This window comes from Acipenser ruthenus, chromosome 28 (assembly GCF_902713425.1).
Source record: "Acipenser ruthenus chromosome 28, fAciRut3.2 maternal haplotype, whole genome shotgun sequence".
Lineage (NCBI taxonomy): Eukaryota > Metazoa > Chordata > Actinopteri > Acipenseriformes > Acipenseridae > Acipenser > Acipenser ruthenus.
This window is the reverse complement of record NC_081216.1, coordinates 1,305,585-1,324,110: the sequence shown is the minus strand read 5'-3', so window position 1 is coordinate 1,324,110 and position 18,526 is coordinate 1,305,585. Positions and strand designations below refer to the sequence as shown.

At 40.0% G+C, this 18,526-nt stretch overlaps 2 protein-coding genes across 6 annotated transcripts; both read right to left on the bottom strand.

Moving 5' to 3' along the window:
- Positions 1-919: 919 nt before the first annotated feature.
- LOC117434881 (regulator of chromosome condensation-like) lies at positions 920-8,796 on the bottom strand. 5 transcript variants are annotated; one of them, XM_059003341.1, is made up of 10 exons: positions 8,729-8,796; positions 5,533-5,610; positions 4,983-5,170; positions 4,017-4,196; positions 3,792-3,888; positions 3,356-3,478; positions 3,028-3,174; positions 2,763-2,882; positions 2,219-2,371; positions 920-1,951 (listed from the first exon to the last, which is right to left on the bottom strand). In XM_059003341.1, the coding sequence occupies exons 2-10, from the start codon at positions 5,594-5,596 to the stop codon at positions 1,785-1,787; spliced, it is 1,239 nt and encodes a 412-aa protein (XP_058859324.1). In that variant the 5' UTR covers positions 5,597-5,610; positions 8,729-8,796; the 3' UTR covers positions 920-1,784. The 5 variants fall into 5 exon arrangements, with proteins under 5 accessions (XP_058859324.1, XP_058859321.1, XP_058859322.1 ...); XM_059003338.1 differs by lacking the exon at positions 8,729-8,796 and adding an exon at positions 7,527-7,817; XM_059003339.1 differs by lacking the exon at positions 8,729-8,796 and adding an exon at positions 7,341-7,520.
- Positions 8,797-8,937: 141 nt separating this feature from the next.
- On the bottom strand, positions 8,938-16,678 carry LOC117434880 (cartilage-associated protein-like). Its single transcript, XM_034057558.3, has 7 exons — positions 16,078-16,678; positions 13,750-13,899; positions 12,335-12,506; positions 11,825-11,953; positions 11,188-11,333; positions 11,004-11,087; positions 8,938-10,317 (listed from the first exon to the last, which is right to left on the bottom strand). Exons 1-7 carry the CDS (start codon positions 16,549-16,551, stop codon positions 10,168-10,170), a joined length of 1,305 nt encoding a protein of 434 aa, XP_033913449.3. The 5' UTR covers positions 16,552-16,678; the 3' UTR covers positions 8,938-10,167.
- Positions 16,679-18,526: the final 1,848 nt, after the last annotated feature.

The following is an 18,526-nucleotide window of genomic DNA, read 5'->3' as shown; positions in this document are numbered from 1 at the left end:
TCTGAATACAGGGCTCCTGCCACCAGGGATGTGGCAAGCAGGCACAGACCTGAGCAAATTCAAACCAGCACAGAGAGAGAGAGACAGAGAGAGAGAGAGAGAGAGAGAGAGAGAGAGAAACAAAATGACTGGAGATGGCAATGAACGGACAGGCAAATCTACTGGGCTGTAATTTGAGAGAGCACTAGAAAGGTTGGATTTAAATTCTTTAACCTCCATTCACTCCCTGACACTGTTCTCGCTTCTTACCACCCACACACAGAAAAGGGCAATAGAAAAGTATGCAACTCTTAATGTCTGTCTTTTAGCAAGTTGACAGATTGACAGTTCTACATGCATTAGTTAGAGTGGTTTAAAAAAAAAATGCAGTACTAATTTGGGGAAAGTGTATTATAGATATAAAGGGGCATTCAAATTAATTGACTAAGCATTTAACTCACAAAAGCAACTTCTTGTAGCTATGTGAAGACAGATTTGACTAAATACAGTACCACAATTCAGGGACTAAAATTAGACTCATTGCAGAGCAGTTTGATCCATTCCTGGTTTTACTAGGAGTTTAAAAAGACACACCTGAGCTTGTTACCTAAACACTGTGGTTAATCAAACTTGAATTAAAACCTGGAACGGGTAAAAACGGCTATGCAATAGGAATCTTATTTCAATCCCTGCAAATCACAGATCCCATGAGAACTCCGATTCATAGCAGAGATAATGTACCAAGCAGTAGTATCAGTATTTCAATCAGCATAGAGCCCTCAGTTACGTGTAGCAAGGCAGGTCGAAACACTGTGAACCTGGAATTCCTATTTAAGTGCAGCATGTTTAAGATGCATGTACAACATGTGACAAAGAGAAATGCTAATTTTGAACAAGTAGTATTAGCATTAGAAATGGGTTTTGGAAATAGACAAAATGCCACGTTTTATGTAATAATCTTTAATACAATAAAATGTAAACAGATTAATTTAAAAAACAAAATTAATCCCATTCTAGCATCAACATGGCAAAACAGCAGTAAAAAATAATTCCAGTCTGGCTGGCTATTTGACAGACAACAAAAAATATTGAATTGTTTATCTGTTTTAATTCAAATGTAATTGCATTTTAAATCAGTGGCTAATTACACACTTTACCACAAATACGCTCATTAACTTCCAATCAAACACCAGAACCACCACAGCCTTTTTTCATTATAGTTCATTTAAAATACTTATTTAGCCGAGCTACTTCAATATTTAACCACTGAAGTACAAACGAATTGAATTAAATTAAATTAAAAAAAGAACCAAACTCAACTATGCCTGATGGACTGCATACCAACTTGGTCAACTCCATTTAAGTAGCAGTGATAGGTTGCCAACTTACCCATTGGGCTTTTGCAGATTCTATTCAATGCAAGTACACCAGTAAACTGTAACCTCATCTAGCATGTAGTCAATGCAGGACACAGACAGGCCCTGCAATACCAGCGCATTTTACTACATGCAAACCTTAACAGAGTTAAAAAGGTAGTAACACAGATTTAAAACCATTAGCCTTCCAAACGGAAACATTAAAAGCTAGAGAAACATCTTTTCTTTTACAGGGATAGAAAGCAGACTCCTAACGCGTTGCAGTCCAAGCCTTCGTTACACGCACCTATACCTCAAAAGTGTGGCTCACTTAGCTTGTCGTAAAGCATCACTATCATACCCGTTTACATCCCTATTGTACAGCTGTCAAATGTATATATTTTCTTTTAACCAAGTCGCTATGAAATGCCGCTGTATACAGAGTAGGAGTTACCGGTCTTTGACCAGCAAGACTGTATGCTGCCCCCCACTGGACACGGACAGCACTGTGCGGTTCTCCAGCTGTTTGCCGGTCATTTCCACCGGCCTCCACTCATCCTCCTCTTCCCCTGTCCCCAGCTGCAGGTTCGTCCCCATCCCCCAGGCAAAGACCCGGCCTGCGGATCAAAGAGAAATACAGGGCCCTTTATGTCAAGGTTCCTTAATAGCCAATTAAACAATTTACCACCAATACAATTATGCTAGTTAACTTGCAAAAAATGCTTTTTGTGGTTTGACTTTCCAGATTATAGTTTTTTGGTTTTTTCTTTTAAATCCCCCATTTGGCTGAGATAGTTAAAATATTTAACCATTTAAAAGGCCTGTTCTTGATTTTGGCTACAAGCGGTGGGCGTTTGTAGAGCATGAAATCAGCCCTTCCTTACCGTTCCTGGTGACAGCAAAGCTGACCGATGCTCCACAGGCTACTGTCTCTGCGTCGGTCAGTTCAGGAACAGCAGTGGGCTCCGATTTCTCCTCCCTGCCTTCCCCCAGGCCCAAGCGCCCGTATTCTGCACGACCCAGACTGTACACCTGTCCTGGACACCCAAGAACAACAAACAACGTTGAGCCCCTCAACACGAAGCATGCATAATAAAAAGGAGCCCGTCGACTTCAGGACCAAACGTACTGCATTTTAATTGCAAGCTGGACGATGTAAGTTTGAAGGATCGATTTTGGAAATAACTCCCGACTCAATAAAATGAGTAATGCAAAGCACAGGGATTGAAATAAGACTCTTATTGCATAGTAGTTTCACCCATTCCATGCTTTACAACCAGCTTGATTAGCCACAGTGTATAGGTAACAAGTTCAGGTGTGTTTTATTGTTAAACTCATAGTAAAATCAGGCACGGATCAAACTGCTATGCATTGGGAGTCTTATTTCCAACCCGGATATATGACGCCAAATAATGCAAGGAAGTGTACCATTTGAATCCAGGCAGAGCGCATGATGCTGTCCCCCAGAAAACCCTGTCCAGGTCGCGGTTGAATTCTTAAAGGCTGTAGTGACCTGTGGCATGAAGACTGAACTGGTGACTTGTGTCCCTGCAACAAACGCAGGTCATGAACTACACATACAAAACAGATTTGTTTGCAGCATCCATCAAGCTACCCCTACTTCTTTCTGACTACAGTACTTCTCTTCAGCTATGTAAAGTTTGTATGCTTGTGCATGTAGCTGCTTATTTACCAAGCTGATGGTAGTTGGAGAGCCCAAAACAAAACACTCGATCATCTTTGGTGATGCCGAAGGTGAAGTAGGCTCCGCAGAAGATATCCTGGAACTTGACTTTCCGACCGGATTTAATCCGGACAGGCTGGGGGACCAAGAGGCGCCCTGAAAGATATCGCACACACAAATGCATTTCACTTTTGGAAAAAAACCACTCCCGTTGCACAGCACTTGGAGTTAGTCTAAAGTTTGAACCAGTGGGTGGCCAACCTTATTTTCTTAATTGGTAAACACAAACATTCCCCCCAAAGCAGGGTGGACATAAGACAATAGACAAGTGCTTTACCCAGGCCTCCTCTTCCGCCCCGGTTGCTGAAACGCTCTGGGACTCTGCCCAGCTGCCCCTGCTCCCCACAGCCGAGGGTATAGAGGTTACCTCCCAGAGTCAGCAGCACCAGGTGGTCATTACCTGGAAAAGGAAAACAATTAAAAAAAGAGGGCATTAGAAACAGGTGTGCAGAAAGTCACAAGCCGTCCACCCATTCAGAAACTACAAATCAAACTGGGCGGTTATTTTATACGTTTATTTTGTCATTTTAAAATGATGCATCCCTAGATAGTCTAGAGTATTCAAGTCCTCAATATGATAATCAAACTGAAGTCTGCAATCATGCGTTGACCAGGAGGGGGACCTTCAATACAAGAGTGAGCCTATTGCTCCTAGCAGAGACAACCCGCGAATGTCACTTTACTGTATGTATGCAGTGCTGTCGGCACCAGACCTGATTTTATGCTGAGGATGGGTTCAGCTGTATGCAGCTGCTTGGGGGCTGTGCACTTTGCCCAAGCCTCTAGGAGCCCAATCACACCGTTATTATCCTGAAGGCAAAAAAATAAATAAATAAATAAATAAATAAATACATACATACATACAATCAAGAACATGCATAGCCATTCTTGAGAAACACTGAATATTGGGTGTCGGTGTGTATAGGTCCCGCCCTTACCCTGAATGATCCCCAGATGTAGACCACACCGTTTTCAGACAGCGCAGCAGTGTGGCTGTCCCCAGCAGAGACCTGCACGATTCTCTTCTCCAGCTCCACTTTCCCTGGTACCATCTCCGAGCTCTCCTCTGACGTGTCGCGCCCCAGAGCTCCTTCGTCATTGCAGCCGAAAGTGTAGACCTAAAAGCGGAGAACGCAGATTAGAGTTAACTGCAGTAGACCTCCATTACTTAATTGAACCAACTGTTTTCTTAATTGGTTAACACAATTTTTTTTATTTTTTTTCGCAGGAGCCAAAAGACACCCAGAAAACCTGCAGGATTGTGTCTCTCTGGGACCAGGGTTGCCCCCCACTGCAATAGACAGCAGTCACTATGCATTCTGGAACTACAGTACACTTGTTGAAGGAGGATAGCTTACACACACATAGCTTACACTGCTTTATCAAATACCCTATTTACACTACCCAAGTAATGCACTATAAGCACACATCTTCATTTCAGTATTGCGAATAGGGTACTTGCGGAAGTAGTCCAAAATTAGTGCCAATGGGTATTGTGAAGTCAGCTGATTTGAGATAGACTTTAATAACAGACGTCTATTTTTACTAACTACATATTGCAGAGCGATTCAGAAGTAAAAGAAAAAAAGGTTATAATTGGATAAATACATTTATATATGGCTGACTGGGCTTCACAGCATGTCATTTTTTGAAGTATCCATTATAAAGGGTTTAATGGGTTAGGAAATGAGACTTAAAAAGGACAATCCCTAGACTTTAGCAGAAGCAAATTTCATTCAAATGCAGCATATTGATGCAAACGTGCAACGTTTAAAATGAGCAGAAACTACTGACGCTGCGCCCGAGCTGTGTAATAAAGTTACACTTTTTGTTAGCGGTATGTTTTTTGCATGGCTCTTGAACTCTGTGGTAAAATCGGTATGTTTTTTCTTTTTCTTACTCACTTTGCCGCTCTGGCTGAGACACACGGTGTGCATTCCCCCGGCCTCCACCTGGACGGTCTTCTCAGGCAGCGTCACCAGAGAGGCTCTCTTCCTCTCCATCACGTCCTCCCCCAAACCCAGCTGACCGACGTCCCCCTGCCCGAGCACCAGCACCAGCCCCGGGACCGTCCCGTGAGAGGGATGCGAAACTGCGAGCGGCACAGCGCTTCATTACAACGGGCCCCAGAGATACATTGACATCCAATACAATACACAGCGTTTCGAAAGAAACTGAAATCCATTCAGTGGCACTGGAACCATTTTTAAAGTAGGGATGCTGAAAGCCATTGAACAAAACTGTGACCCCTGTATATGATGGAAGCCATGCAAAGGCAGGGGGTGCTGCACCCCCAGTTCCAGCACCCCTGAATCCACTGAATGAATAATCCAAACGTTTGTCATCGAATAACGTGTTATGCGTTTGTAACAGGGAATCACTCACATTCAGAGGTATTTTCAAAACAGTTTTACAACAAGCTCACAGGCCAGACCCAGATTTATCCCGCCTTACCTTTTAGTGGCTTGCCTTGGGTGCCTTTTACAGCTAAGGAAGATATTCCTCTTTTACCTTCCATAATGGATTTATAAACTACAAGAGGAAACATGAAATTACATACATCACAATACAAATCGCTTAAAATAATAACTCTTATAAAAAAAAAAATTAGACTTATTTTATTAGCCTTAAGTTGTTGTCTACCTCAATTGCGTTGAGCATAATTTTATGTAACAATTTATTGTATCCCTGTTTTGCTATAACCTAAAATTAATAATAATAATAATAATAATAATAATAATAATAATAATAATAATAATAATAAAACACACTGGTCATATAACCAACAACCCTGTGCTCAATGTTAATGAATTCGATAAAAAAAAAAAAAGTCTATCGGTCCAACACTGCCACCTAGTGTCAAATTACTGAACTAAAATTTAATTTTCAAGTTTCCAGTACTGGCAGTGATACCGACTGTATACTTTTTGTTCCATATTAAATGTAAAAAAAATCTCGCACTTTCCACATTTTGCAAATACTCATTTAACTATAATGGTGCATTTAAACATGGATAATTACTAAATATTGTGATTCGTCATATGTAGGGCCCTGCGTTTTTAACGACTTGTTTTTTAACCTGTAATTCTGTCTAGCCACACGACGCCGATATATAGTCTCCACACGTAATGAGCAATCGTTAAACAGTCATCCCATTTGAATTGGTCATCCCATTACAAAGCACGCATATCAGCAGACTAATAAACAGAAAGCTGTAGATGGCTACTCACACTTAACCCTTACATCCCTGTGAATACATATAACAGGATTTTAAAAGGAATATTGTTCTTCATTATTTCAGAGAACTCGAAAGTATGAATACATTTATAGGTTTTAATTTACCAAAACATTTTTATGTATATCATTTGTTAAAATAATAATTACAATTCCTTGATATCTATGTTTTTATTATTATTATTATTATTATTATTATTATTATTATTATTATTATTAAGTTTTGTTCTTTGAATATAACTAATTTTTTTTAAAAAATCAAATCATAAGAAGCTCATAAGCGGTACTTATCTTTTAGCCTTTCTTGCTAAATTGGGAAAATTCTCCAAACTTCGGTAAAAAAAAAAATCCACTATCGTTTGCTTTTGCATATTGCCTTAATTTCTGATTTACAGTGCGCATCAAATGTTCATCATAAACTTTGTGTAAAGTTTGAACACACTGTTTTGTATTGGCATCTGCGCTGTGCAGCTCTTGTGCTCGGTATGTATGTATTAATTCTGCAGCTGTTTGATTAACTCTATAACGTTACGGCTTTCAAAACCGCTGTATCAGATCCACTGACTAGTCCCTTACCGTGCGTTGCAATCAGGGAGAGTCGAGACACCAGGTGCACATCGCTGCGTGCGATCTCTCAAAGAAATGCTTTTTGATTTTGTTGATGCATCCATTTAAAAAAAAAAATAATATTTAAAACTTAGTCTCGCGGTAAGCTTTTTTCTTTAAACGCGTCGATTTCTGTAATAGCCAATTGTGCCTCGTAATGATGTAATGTGCTGATTCCTTAATCGTTCTTTAGATCAGTTTAGTGGGCTACACCGACACCTGGAGGTTTAGGGCTGAATTGCAGGCTAGTCCTGTCGCTTTTAATTCTCCTGTGAATTTCGCAGGGCTTCAAAGAGTTTTTTTTCTTCTTTTCTTTGGTAGACCAGTTGCAATAATAATAATAATAATAATAATAATAATAATAATAATAATAAAATATAACGAAACAGCCACCCTTAAAATGACGCGCAACGCTTTAATACCTTTTCCTAATGCTTCTGAATGCCGTTGAGTTAAAAACGTAACAACTATTTTAATATATAATATACAAAACTAACAAATTATTCTAACACATCCAGTGATTTTTTTTTAAAATTAGAACTTTATCTTTGAAGAACAGACATGGTTATTTCAAATAAAAAAATAACTAAATCTTCCGTTTCTCTCACCGTGTCTCGTCCAGCTTCTCTCAGTAACTCTCGTGAATAATGACTATCTCGCTGATTAATAACACAGGTGTGAGGTGTCGTGACACGAGCAGAATTTAACTTAATTTAAAAAACACGCATTTCTCATTTCTAACGCACTGATTATGGTACGTGTTTTTATTCGTTCTGTTTGTATTTTATCCATGCAGTAAAGATATAACTCTCTCAGAGAGTCTCTTTCATAAGTTCCAATACAAAAAAAAAAATGTTACAGCTTTATTATTTCTCACAACACAAATAAACAACTGTTTATTAAAACCCTCGAGGGCACTGGCTGACCGTTGCTATTGCATTGTGGGAATTGTAGTTCAGAAATGGAAATTGACGAGGACGAAGACGAGGCTCAAACTGGAGGCGTCCCAATGCATCTGTTAACCCGTCATTACATATCCAGGCCACCAGAGGGACTACGCACTTTTTTTTTACGAAAACTCAACACATTTGGACTCTTATTTGTTTATTTTGGCAGACGCCTTTATCCCAAGACGACTTCCATGTTTTATTACAGGGCAGTCAGTACATGGTTACAAAGCAAGATTAATAATGAAAAACAGTGTACTATTATTATTATTATTATTATTATTATTATTATTATTATTATTATTATTATTATTATTATTATTATTATTTATTTCTTAGCAGACGCCCTTATCCAGGGCGACTTACAATTGTTACAAGATATCACATTATTTGGATGAGACATATTGTCCTATTGTAAGTCTCTGTAAGTCGCTTTGGATAAAAGCGTCTGCTAAATGACTAAATAAGACCCAGGGGACTTTTTTGACCTGAAAAAAGAAACAAGGACCAGGGGTCACAAATGGAGATTATATAAAGGGGCATTCAGAACAGAAAATAGGAGGCACTTTTTTACACAGAGAATTGTGAGGGTCTGGAACCAACTTCCCAGTAATGTTGTTGAAGCTGACACCCGGGGATCATTCAAGAAGCTGCTTGATGAGATTCTGGGATCAATAAGCTACTAACAACCAAACGAGCAAGATGGGCTGAATGGCATCCTCTCGTTTGTAAACTTTCTTATGTTCTTAATAATAATAATAATAATAATAATAATAATAATAATAATAATACAACTTTAAAGAAAATTACGATGACACAGCTTTGTGCAATTATTTTTATTTAATGATCAAAAGAGGTCTTACCTTAATTGCTTGTTGAGAGTACCTGGAAGGAGCTGCCAACCATTCAGGATTCCTTGACTAGATACAGCTGGTACAGGACCATTTCATTGTACTTTTATCACCCCTAGTGGTTGTAACCCTAATTGCCTATCACTTTTGTGACCCCCAGGGATGGAAATAAGACTCCTATTGTCGAAATGTGCCAGTCTGTCACTTTGCAGTGCTGCTGTGGAATTTTAATACATTGTTCCCCTCTTTTCTCACAAATCAAAATAATCTGAAATCTGGATCTCATTTTGATCTGATCTGAATAACATAAGAGCATAAGAAAGCTTACAAACGAGAGGAGGCCATTCAGCCCATCTTGCTCGTTTGATTGTTAGTAGCTTATTGATCCCAGAATCTCATCAAGCAGCTTCTTGAAGGATCCTAGGGTGTCAGCTTCAAACATTACTATTATTATTTTGCAGCTGTTTGCTTGTTTGTTTTTATATTTTACAGGGTCTTGCTACAGCTCCTGGATTTTATACAGATGGAAATGCTTGCTTCCTTACTACAGATTATAACAGCAGAATATTTAGCATACACTCACATTGAAGTGATACTGCAGAGATGGTAATAATTTCAAAATGCTACATCAAATAGCCACTGAAGTGTTTAAACACGGCGCATGCTTTAATGGTGTGTATTAATCTAGTTAAACAGATTTGTCATTTGTTTTGTTTCTGTGGGGGGGGGGGTTCTGGCACTTTTAAGGAGGACTCTCTGGTGCTAGTCATCAATATGACTCTTTCATGGACAGCTCTGTATTCTTACTACATACAATTTATGTTTAATTCATTAATAACGGACTAGCAGTGGGATTTACACTGTATTTATTTATTTATTTTCACAATGTCCTTTCAAATATATATATATATATATAAAAAAAACACACACACACAATCAAACCTCTCCTTAAAACAAAAATGGTCTGGGTTATGGGAAATTATATATATATTAATAACAGCACAATAATTTCCTGTTACAGTCAAAGGTAAACACTAGCACCTTCAAAGGGGGAGCGGGTGTATTGTATTTTTCATTTTTGCAAAACCCGATTCGGAAGAAAAAACTAAAAAAACCTTGGGGTCTGTGCAGTGCAATACAGCCGAACTGTCTGGTAATGTTTGAAAAAGGCTAGATGTGAAGGAATCAACTAACAGATTATAAAGTGTGCAAACTTTACACTGGAGAGACTGCAACCTATTTCTCTGCTCTGCATTGCAAAGACTTCAAACGACCAGGATACTAGGAGTGATTTGTCATGCTGGTTTTTTGTAATGTGCTTTTTCTGTGGTCCTTGCTTATCTGTGGTCCTTGCTTATCTGTCTGTGGTCGTTGCTACAAAGACACTTGATGCTCAAGGGGATGGCCAGACCAGAGCTGGTTGCCTCAGTGTTGAGTGAATAGCTCTAGTGTCAGACGTAGGGCTCTCCAGCGTCACCCCTGCTCTGAGGCTTCTGCCACCAGTTAGTGTAGATGGACTCCTCATAATCTCCAACACCCTCGAACTCAGAATCTGGAGGCTCATCCGGGGAGGTGTATGTCATTTCAGGGCTCACCACATCCTGAGAGACAATTAAACAAGGATGATTAAACGAGTACCCAATACCCATTCTGATTGGCGGAACAAACTCTACAGTGGATCGTAGTAAAACTAGGAATGGATTAAACTGCAATGGGAGTCTTATTTCCATCCCTGGAACTGTTGGCAATAAAGATTCCTGTTGCATGGCAGTGTGATCCATTCCTGGTTTTACTATTAGTTTACAAAGACAAACATGGAATGGGTGAAACTGCTAAGCAATTGGAGTCATTTTTCCATCCCTGAATTCCAAGGACCCTATTAGAGGAAACAGTAACCAATGCTGTTGACACAGAAACTGTGGATTATTTAGAAAGTTGTTTTTGTCACTTAATGTGTTTACATTTTGGGTTCTCATGAATGTTGAGGGACAACGACACTGCCCATTTGCACAGTAAATGTGCAGTTTGCCCATGCTTTTTCGATGGTTATATAATGCATTTACCATAGTTGACCCTGTTTTTTGTAATATACTTTACCATATCTCTACAAAGCTTCCCTATGCTTAACCATGCTTGCACTGTGCTCCATTACACTTTGCATTGGTTTTACTTATGGGAATTTTAATAAGGGTGCTAACAGTCTGACAATGAGAGATTCACATCACAGCGTTCCTCAGTCCTGCCCCCTGCTGTTCATTCCCCGAGTCTCTCTCAATCGTTTTCTTACCTCGTCATCCGATTGGAGGTAGTGTAGCGCAAACTCCAGCATCTGTTTCTGCATGGTGGTCTGGTTGAAATACTGAAGAGCTTCCTGAAACAGAAATCAAAGGCCGGGTTTCACGTTAAAATGCATTCGTTTATTTTCCGAAACTAGGCGCGTGTAGAAAAAACACTGGCCAGGCTAAACTCACAGGCCTGGGTCTGAAGTCTTTGTCCTCCAAGCCCCACTGCTCCTGGTGGAAGCGATAATAAACCATGTTCTGAAGCATGGTCTCGTCTTGGGGGTCAAACAGCAGGTAGCTGGCAGCACACAGCGCGGCATTCTTCAGATCATTCACTGGAAAGAGAACAACAGCATCCGTGCTTAATGAATGCAGAACTAAGTTAGAAACTGCTTGGTACTGTTTGCTAACTAGCTGCGTTCAGCTTATTGTCCATTATGACTGATGCTGAGGGATATAATCAAGGAATCCCAGAGTCTGCCAACAGTTGATTCCATCAGAAATACACGCACCAGTAGTTGGGATGCTTAACTGATCTAGGTCTTATGTACTTCACATGGTCCAGCATCTGTAAAAGTTTTCCCATAGTAAAAGCATAGTGTAATAAAACATATCGAATGCATGGTAAAGCAGAGGTAAACATTGTAAAGTCCCGACAGGTATAGTAAAGCATATTAAAAAAAAAAAACAGGGTAAACTACAGTATATTTATAGTATGAGTACAGGGAAACTGTGCAAATTAAGTGCAGTACACTTTTATAAGGGTAATTTATAAGGGCAAAGCTCTCTCGTATTTACCAAGAAATGGAAATCCAGGGTTTCTTACGTTTGTAATAAGAGAACTGGAGATAGTGATACATGGTGGCCACAAACTTTTCCACGAAGACGCCCCCCACGTTAGGCATGAGGCTGGTCTCACACTTGACTTTACACTTTAGGACATCCACATAGTGATCTGAGAAGAAGAACACACACAGCACAGGACGAGAATCGCATTAGAATGCGCCTGGCCGATTTGATTCCATCAGAACAATCCATGATAATTCAATTCAATTATTATCAATTTTTTTTTTTTAAGTATCATTAAAAAAAGTACATATTCTTGAGAAACCCATGTTGAGCCCACCTCTAATCACAGCATATGTTTATAGTTGCATAAATGATAATGAGGCTGCAGGGAAAGTGCAGCGAACTGCCATAAAAAAAAGAAATGGCTAGAGTATAAGTGTCATCAGACAGAGAGGGAGAGACGTTAACATGAGGGCTGCTGTCTGACGCTCTTCTTTCAGAGAGATTTCAAAGCCGAGAGAATGTACCAGAAACGTTTAACACTGACCTGCCACAGCAGGGTAGAAGTCCTTAAATTCCCTGACCTCGTAGGTGCCCTCACAGGCAGCCAGGCACAGCTGGTACTCCTGGAAATACTCCCTGGTGGCCTGTTCCATCCCTGCAATACTGCTGCGGAAATCAGCTGCGTTGTACATCTTCACTGACTTCGCAAACAGGCTCTAGAATGGGAGTCCAGTGATGAGACACCAGAACTTCACGATGCATAAAAACATAAGAACATGTAACCATCTTTTACTAATTAGTTGTGAAACCCTGCCCCCTTATAAAAGTTCAAGTATTTTTGCAGCTTTACAGTGCTTTTCCCATGGTTATACTCTGCATTTACCATAGTTTATGAACATGCTTTACCATGCTGTTCTTAACCATGCTTTCGCTGTGTTTTTACTATAGGAGGCTCGGTGGTCCAGTGATTAGAGAAAGGGGCTTGTTACCAGGAGGTTCCAGATTCAATCCCGGCTCAGCCACTGACTCACTGTGTGCGAGACCCTGAGCAAGTCACTGAACCTCCTTGTGCTCCGTCCTTCAGATGAGACGTAAAACAAACAAGGAACTATTGGAAGTGACTCTGCATCAGCAGTTGTGATGCACAGTTCACCCCCTAGTCTCTGAAAGTTGCTTTGTAGTATCTGCTATAAATTAATAAATTCATTTTACTATGGTACACTGCTATAAGGGAAGTAACAAAAGACACAGTGTGCTATAGCACTTTATTACAGGCCTTTGAACTAAAGAGCAGCGTCACTGATAACGAGGAAATTACCTCAAAGGTGCATTCTTTGTAGTATAGGTGTGTGTGTGTGTCATGTTTCTTTTAAAGAGAGAAATAATGTAAAAAAAAAAATTGAAAAAATGTATTCACTATGGCCTGGGGGGAGGTATTTTCTATTAAGCATAGCCACTGATGACAGACTCTGCTGAACACTGACCTGAATTAAATAAGCAAGTAAGAAGGGCAGGCAGTCTCTGCTTTACCATGCTTCCACTGTGCTTTACCATGCTTCCACTGTGCTTTACCATGCTTCCACTGTGCTTTACCATGCTTCCACTGTGCTTTACCATGCTTCCACTGTGCTTTACCATGCTTCCACTGTGCTTTACCATGCTTCCACTCTGCTTTACCATGCTTCCACTGTGCTTTACCATGCTTCCACTGTGCTTTACCATGCTTCCACTGTGCTTTACCATGCTTCCACTGTGCTTTACCATGCTTCCACTGTGCTTTACCATGCTTCCACTCTGCTTTACCATGCTTCCACTGTGCTTTACCATGCTTCCACTGTGCTTTACCATGCTTCCACTGTGCTTTACCATGCTTCCACTGTGCTTTACCATGCTTCCACTCTGCTTTACTACCCTTTGCTATGCTTGTGCTATGGGAGATTTTTATAAGGGGGGCCCCACCTCATAGGCCTGCTCCTCCAGGTCGATGAGGTATTCATCCACCTCGAAGAGGGTCTTGAAGTGGTTCAGGTTCTTCAGCATCATCGGGTCCTGGGGGTTCCTCTGCAGGAAGGTGTGAGCTGCTGATGTAGCCTTTTCAAGGTTGTTCCTCTGCAGGTCGAAGCAGAGCAGTGGGAGGAGATTACCGAGTGCAAGGGGCCTGCTTCACACAATTCAATAGGAGGAGCTGAAAGCGAGCTGGGGAAACAAAGCTAAGCCAGTCCTGTCCACTGAACTGCTACCACTGTTTTCTGACTTGTAGGGTTACCATATGACTCCACGTACAGCCCTGGCCAAACGCTTTGCATCAACCGGACTTGCTTCATAAAGTCGAATGAAACCTGCTGAACAATGTTACGTTATTAACATATTGAAATGACATAACGCTTTGTAGTTTTCTTAACGAAATGCCTTAAGGAAAACTGTCAAACATGTTGACATTTCGAAATCTAACATGAAATACTATTGTACTACTATTATGGCTTCCGGTAGACTTTTGCGATATCGTGTTGTAGTTTCTTTGATTACATGATGTTACATGATTTTAAATAATGTTTAATATCACCTCTGGAAATAATAGGGCAAAACGAGAAGGTTTATATGCATGTCGATCTGTCCACTATTGCAATACACTGATGTTTAAAGCAGCACAATAGAGCATACAAGAATACATTCTCCTTTTAAAAATAAATGTAGAGAAAAAAAACCCACTGCTAACCAGCTCCATGGGTCGTGCCAGCACTGCTCCCCGAACAGAACAGCCTAGCCTGCAAACTGCGGTCCGTCAGAGTACCACAGCTATTATGAACCGCACACTTACAGTCCAGCAGTCTTGTTTGTGAGGCCCGGGTTTGAACCCTGCCTAGATCGCATTTCCATTTGCACCATGAAACCAGGCTGCACAACTCTCATATTGTATTTTAATTGTTTTGCATTCTTTGTTTTTGAAGATCTGAGACACTGCTAATTACTGCTGCAGAAGAGCAGCACACCCTGTCCATTCACCTTTTAATGTGTGGAATCTGATGATGCAAACATTCTCACTGACAAAAGATGTTGTATAATAGACTTCAGTTAAGATATATGAAGGTTGAGAGACTCAGCCACAAATAAACTAGGCAAGCGCAAATGAATTACAAGTGAGACACATTTGCTTCCAAAGACACTACTTTGGTATAACACCGGCCTTAAGTGAGAACAGATGAGCGGAGGACGTGGCGTTTCGAAAGCCCTCTGGTACAGCAGAGTCACAAATAAAGTAATACATTAAAAGCGCTCGTTCACACATGCACACAAAAAGCGTGCGCGTCCCACTGTCCATGCGGACGCAGAGCAAACCGTAAAAAAAACTATTTAAGGCAACACAGTTTTAAAGTCAACTTTAGACAGTAATTCAATTTTATTTTAGGTATGTGTGAAAACAGCTGACAGGCAAAGGCTGTTTATTCTAGAGTGGGGTTCTCTTTTAATTAGCTTTATCTGTGAATTGGACAACCACGCTCTTTGTTTTCACTGAGACAAATAACACATTCACAATGAAGAAAATTAAGCGTCGGTCATACTGAGATCGCTGTATCGAGCCCTTCGACCCCGGTAAATGATTGTTCAAATCGGAAACATCGGTTCTTGCTGTTGACCGTTAAAAACGTGGGGTTGTTATAAATTAACCATGTGTTATCGTGGTTAGCCTGTACTGACAGTTTTATTTCATTGAAGCTGATTTGATATTTGCTATGTTGTAAGGATTCTACTGCACGTTCAAAGACAAACTTCTGCATGAGCGGAAAGACATTGATCCACGCGTGTTAGGGGGCCTGGAGGGTTACAATCATTACAACATAAATGTGTCCCGCACATGGGTGACAGCTAACAACTGGTTAAACATGACATACAATAATAATAATAATAATAATAATAATAATAATAATAATAATAATAATAATAATAATAATAATGGTCATATGATCATGATGGCAATATTAATTTTAAAAAAAAAAGAACTATTAATATTCTAATTTAACGGACAGCAGTGTGGAGTAGTGGTTAGGGCTCTTGACCGGAGGGTCGTGGGTTCAATCCCAGGTGGAGGACACTGCAGCTGTACCCTTGAGTAAGGTACTTTACCAAGATTTCTCCAGTAAAAACACAACTGTATAAATGGGGAATTGTATGTAAAAATAATGTGATATCTTGTAAGTCGCCCTGGATAAGGGTGTCTGCTAAATAATAATAATAATACATGTTCCATACACCTATATTTTAAAGTGTTCCTCGAACTTTTCGCTTTACCTGAAAATAGGCGAACTGCAGATACCTGTAAGGCATCCTAATACGAAACGCTTCCAGGACGGTCTTCCGAGGGTAGGCGACAGAGAACACAGGGCAATGGGCTTTGCATTTCTTCAAACAGGACTCTCTTTGTAGGACATGATTAAAAACTCGGAGCTCGCGGTTCGCAAGAACAGCGTCGCGCGGCTGGTCTCTGCCCACTGCGCTGCAGCTGCGGCTGCAGAACGCCTCGCTGTCCTTCAGCAGTCGGTGTATTCGTAAACTCATCTCCATGTATTTAATGCTGTCCTGCCAGTGTCCAGCTGCATGTTGATCCAGCGCGTATTCATAGGCAGTTTCTAGGGGCATCAGTTCGCTCTGCGGATAGCTCTTGAAGCTGTAATTGTCATACTGCGCTGCGATGGACACCAAAAAAGCAATGAACACAGAAAAGTACAGGCATGTTTTTCTTGCGTTCTTGCGGTGAGGTTCCATGTTACTTTAGTGATGCGTTTTTCTAGCGTTTCCCCGCGGTGACATATGCACGTCTCTTTCAACGTAGGCTGGCCGCGTCTGAGATGAATGAAAGAGTTTGGGGAGTTAAATAAATAAATAAATAAATAAGTAAAGTTTTGGGTCCTTCGGGGGTGTTTGACAGATGGCAGGAAGGGTTCGGTTTTCGAGCCGGGTCTTAGCGCCGAGCCTTCTTTAAGTGCTGACTTTGAATAAGTTTGAGTTGTAATAAAAGTCCTAAAAAAAAAAAAGACAAATAAAAAATAATGTTATGAATCCATTACGCCCTACCAGTGTTGCAAAATATCAACATAGCTATAGTATTATTAGTAGCTGTGTGTGTATATATATATATATATATATATATATATATATATATATATATATATATATATATATATATATATATATATACATACATACAGTCAGTTATAAGTTATGGCAGGACAACATATCCCGTTTCTTCATGGCTAAAGGCAAATGGAGGTCGCTAGATATAGGATGATGACTGTTATAATTGTAACAAGTAATATTGAGCGACCTGTGTAAAAAAAAAAAAATCAATGAAAATAAAAAAGTAACAATAATAATTTGCTGGAAGACAATCGATAGAGAGAGGTTACAGAAGCATGATACTGCAGCGTGCACGGGGGAGGCAGCAGCGGGGCTGGTAGGTGACAAATCAAAGATATTCCGTTTTTGAGTTAAATAAAAACAAACATATTAGCTTCATTTGAAAACTGATCTTATTCAATAAAACATTCAATTCTTGAGTTAAATTAAATGTGTTGTTAGTTATTTAATTATTCTTCATAGAATGTTACCACTGACCCTGGCCATGGGGTCAATTGTAACATCGGACACCTTACATTTCAAGCGCTCTTGTATATCAACTCTTAAAACAGGATAAGTATAGGGATTGGAAGAGGACAGATGAAAGTTGTTTGTATCAACGACTAGTCAAACTAGCTCAAATCATCTGTGCACACAGTTTTAGTACGGGAAAGGACACTAACATTTTAATCCCAGCAAGAATCTGTATATGGCCAATATGGCTGTGTTGGAGAAATAATAATAATAATAATAATAATAATAATAATAATAATAATAATAATAATAATAATAATAATAATAATAATAATAATAATAATTGTTATTATTAGTATTAGTATTATTGCTACTGTTGTTAATTCGCATATAACGATTGGTCACAGACATGTTTCTGCAAATGTTTGGTTAGCACCATGAGTTAGGTTATAGTCTTTGCTCTTTTCTTTTAAAACCCCGTCTGTGCTTTTTATCAAGGGGAGACATGTACACTGCAAGTCTGTGCGAAAGTCAATTCGATTCAAATCACAAGCTGGCATTCTCGGCATCAAATAACTGTTGAATTTGCGAGGAGGGGCTGACAGCAACTGGTTTTAGCGTGTTCTTTTTCTTCTTATCGCTATACCACCTTGGGCGCTGAGATCAAACAGAGGCACCCCCCGCCCCTTTTCACAATACCAGTTTTAATGCATATTTAAGGAGGTTTTGTGTTATAACATTCTCTTAAGTCTAAACAGTGCTTTGAAGCACGAGAATAAAATGGCAAACATGCTCATGGCTAACAGCTGAAAAAAATGATTTAGTGAACTGCAAACGTCAGCTAATCAACTTATCCAAACATTGCGTCGTTTTGTGGCTTGGACGGAGCGCTTTCTCTGGGACGGAGAACGCGGTCCTCTTTAGTGTTTAACCAGGTAAAGCACAGCCCTCATCCGACGGGGGGACAGTCTGACAGAAAACAGCGTCAAATCTAACCCTGTCGAATCCAACCCACCGAATCCAAATTCACTGCTTTCAGAACCAAACCCGAAGCGCACACAACACGCGCGATTTAGTTTACTGACTACAAACGGGCAGTGTCTATATTGTGCATATTACAGCATGCCTGTAATGAGCATCCATTCCATGC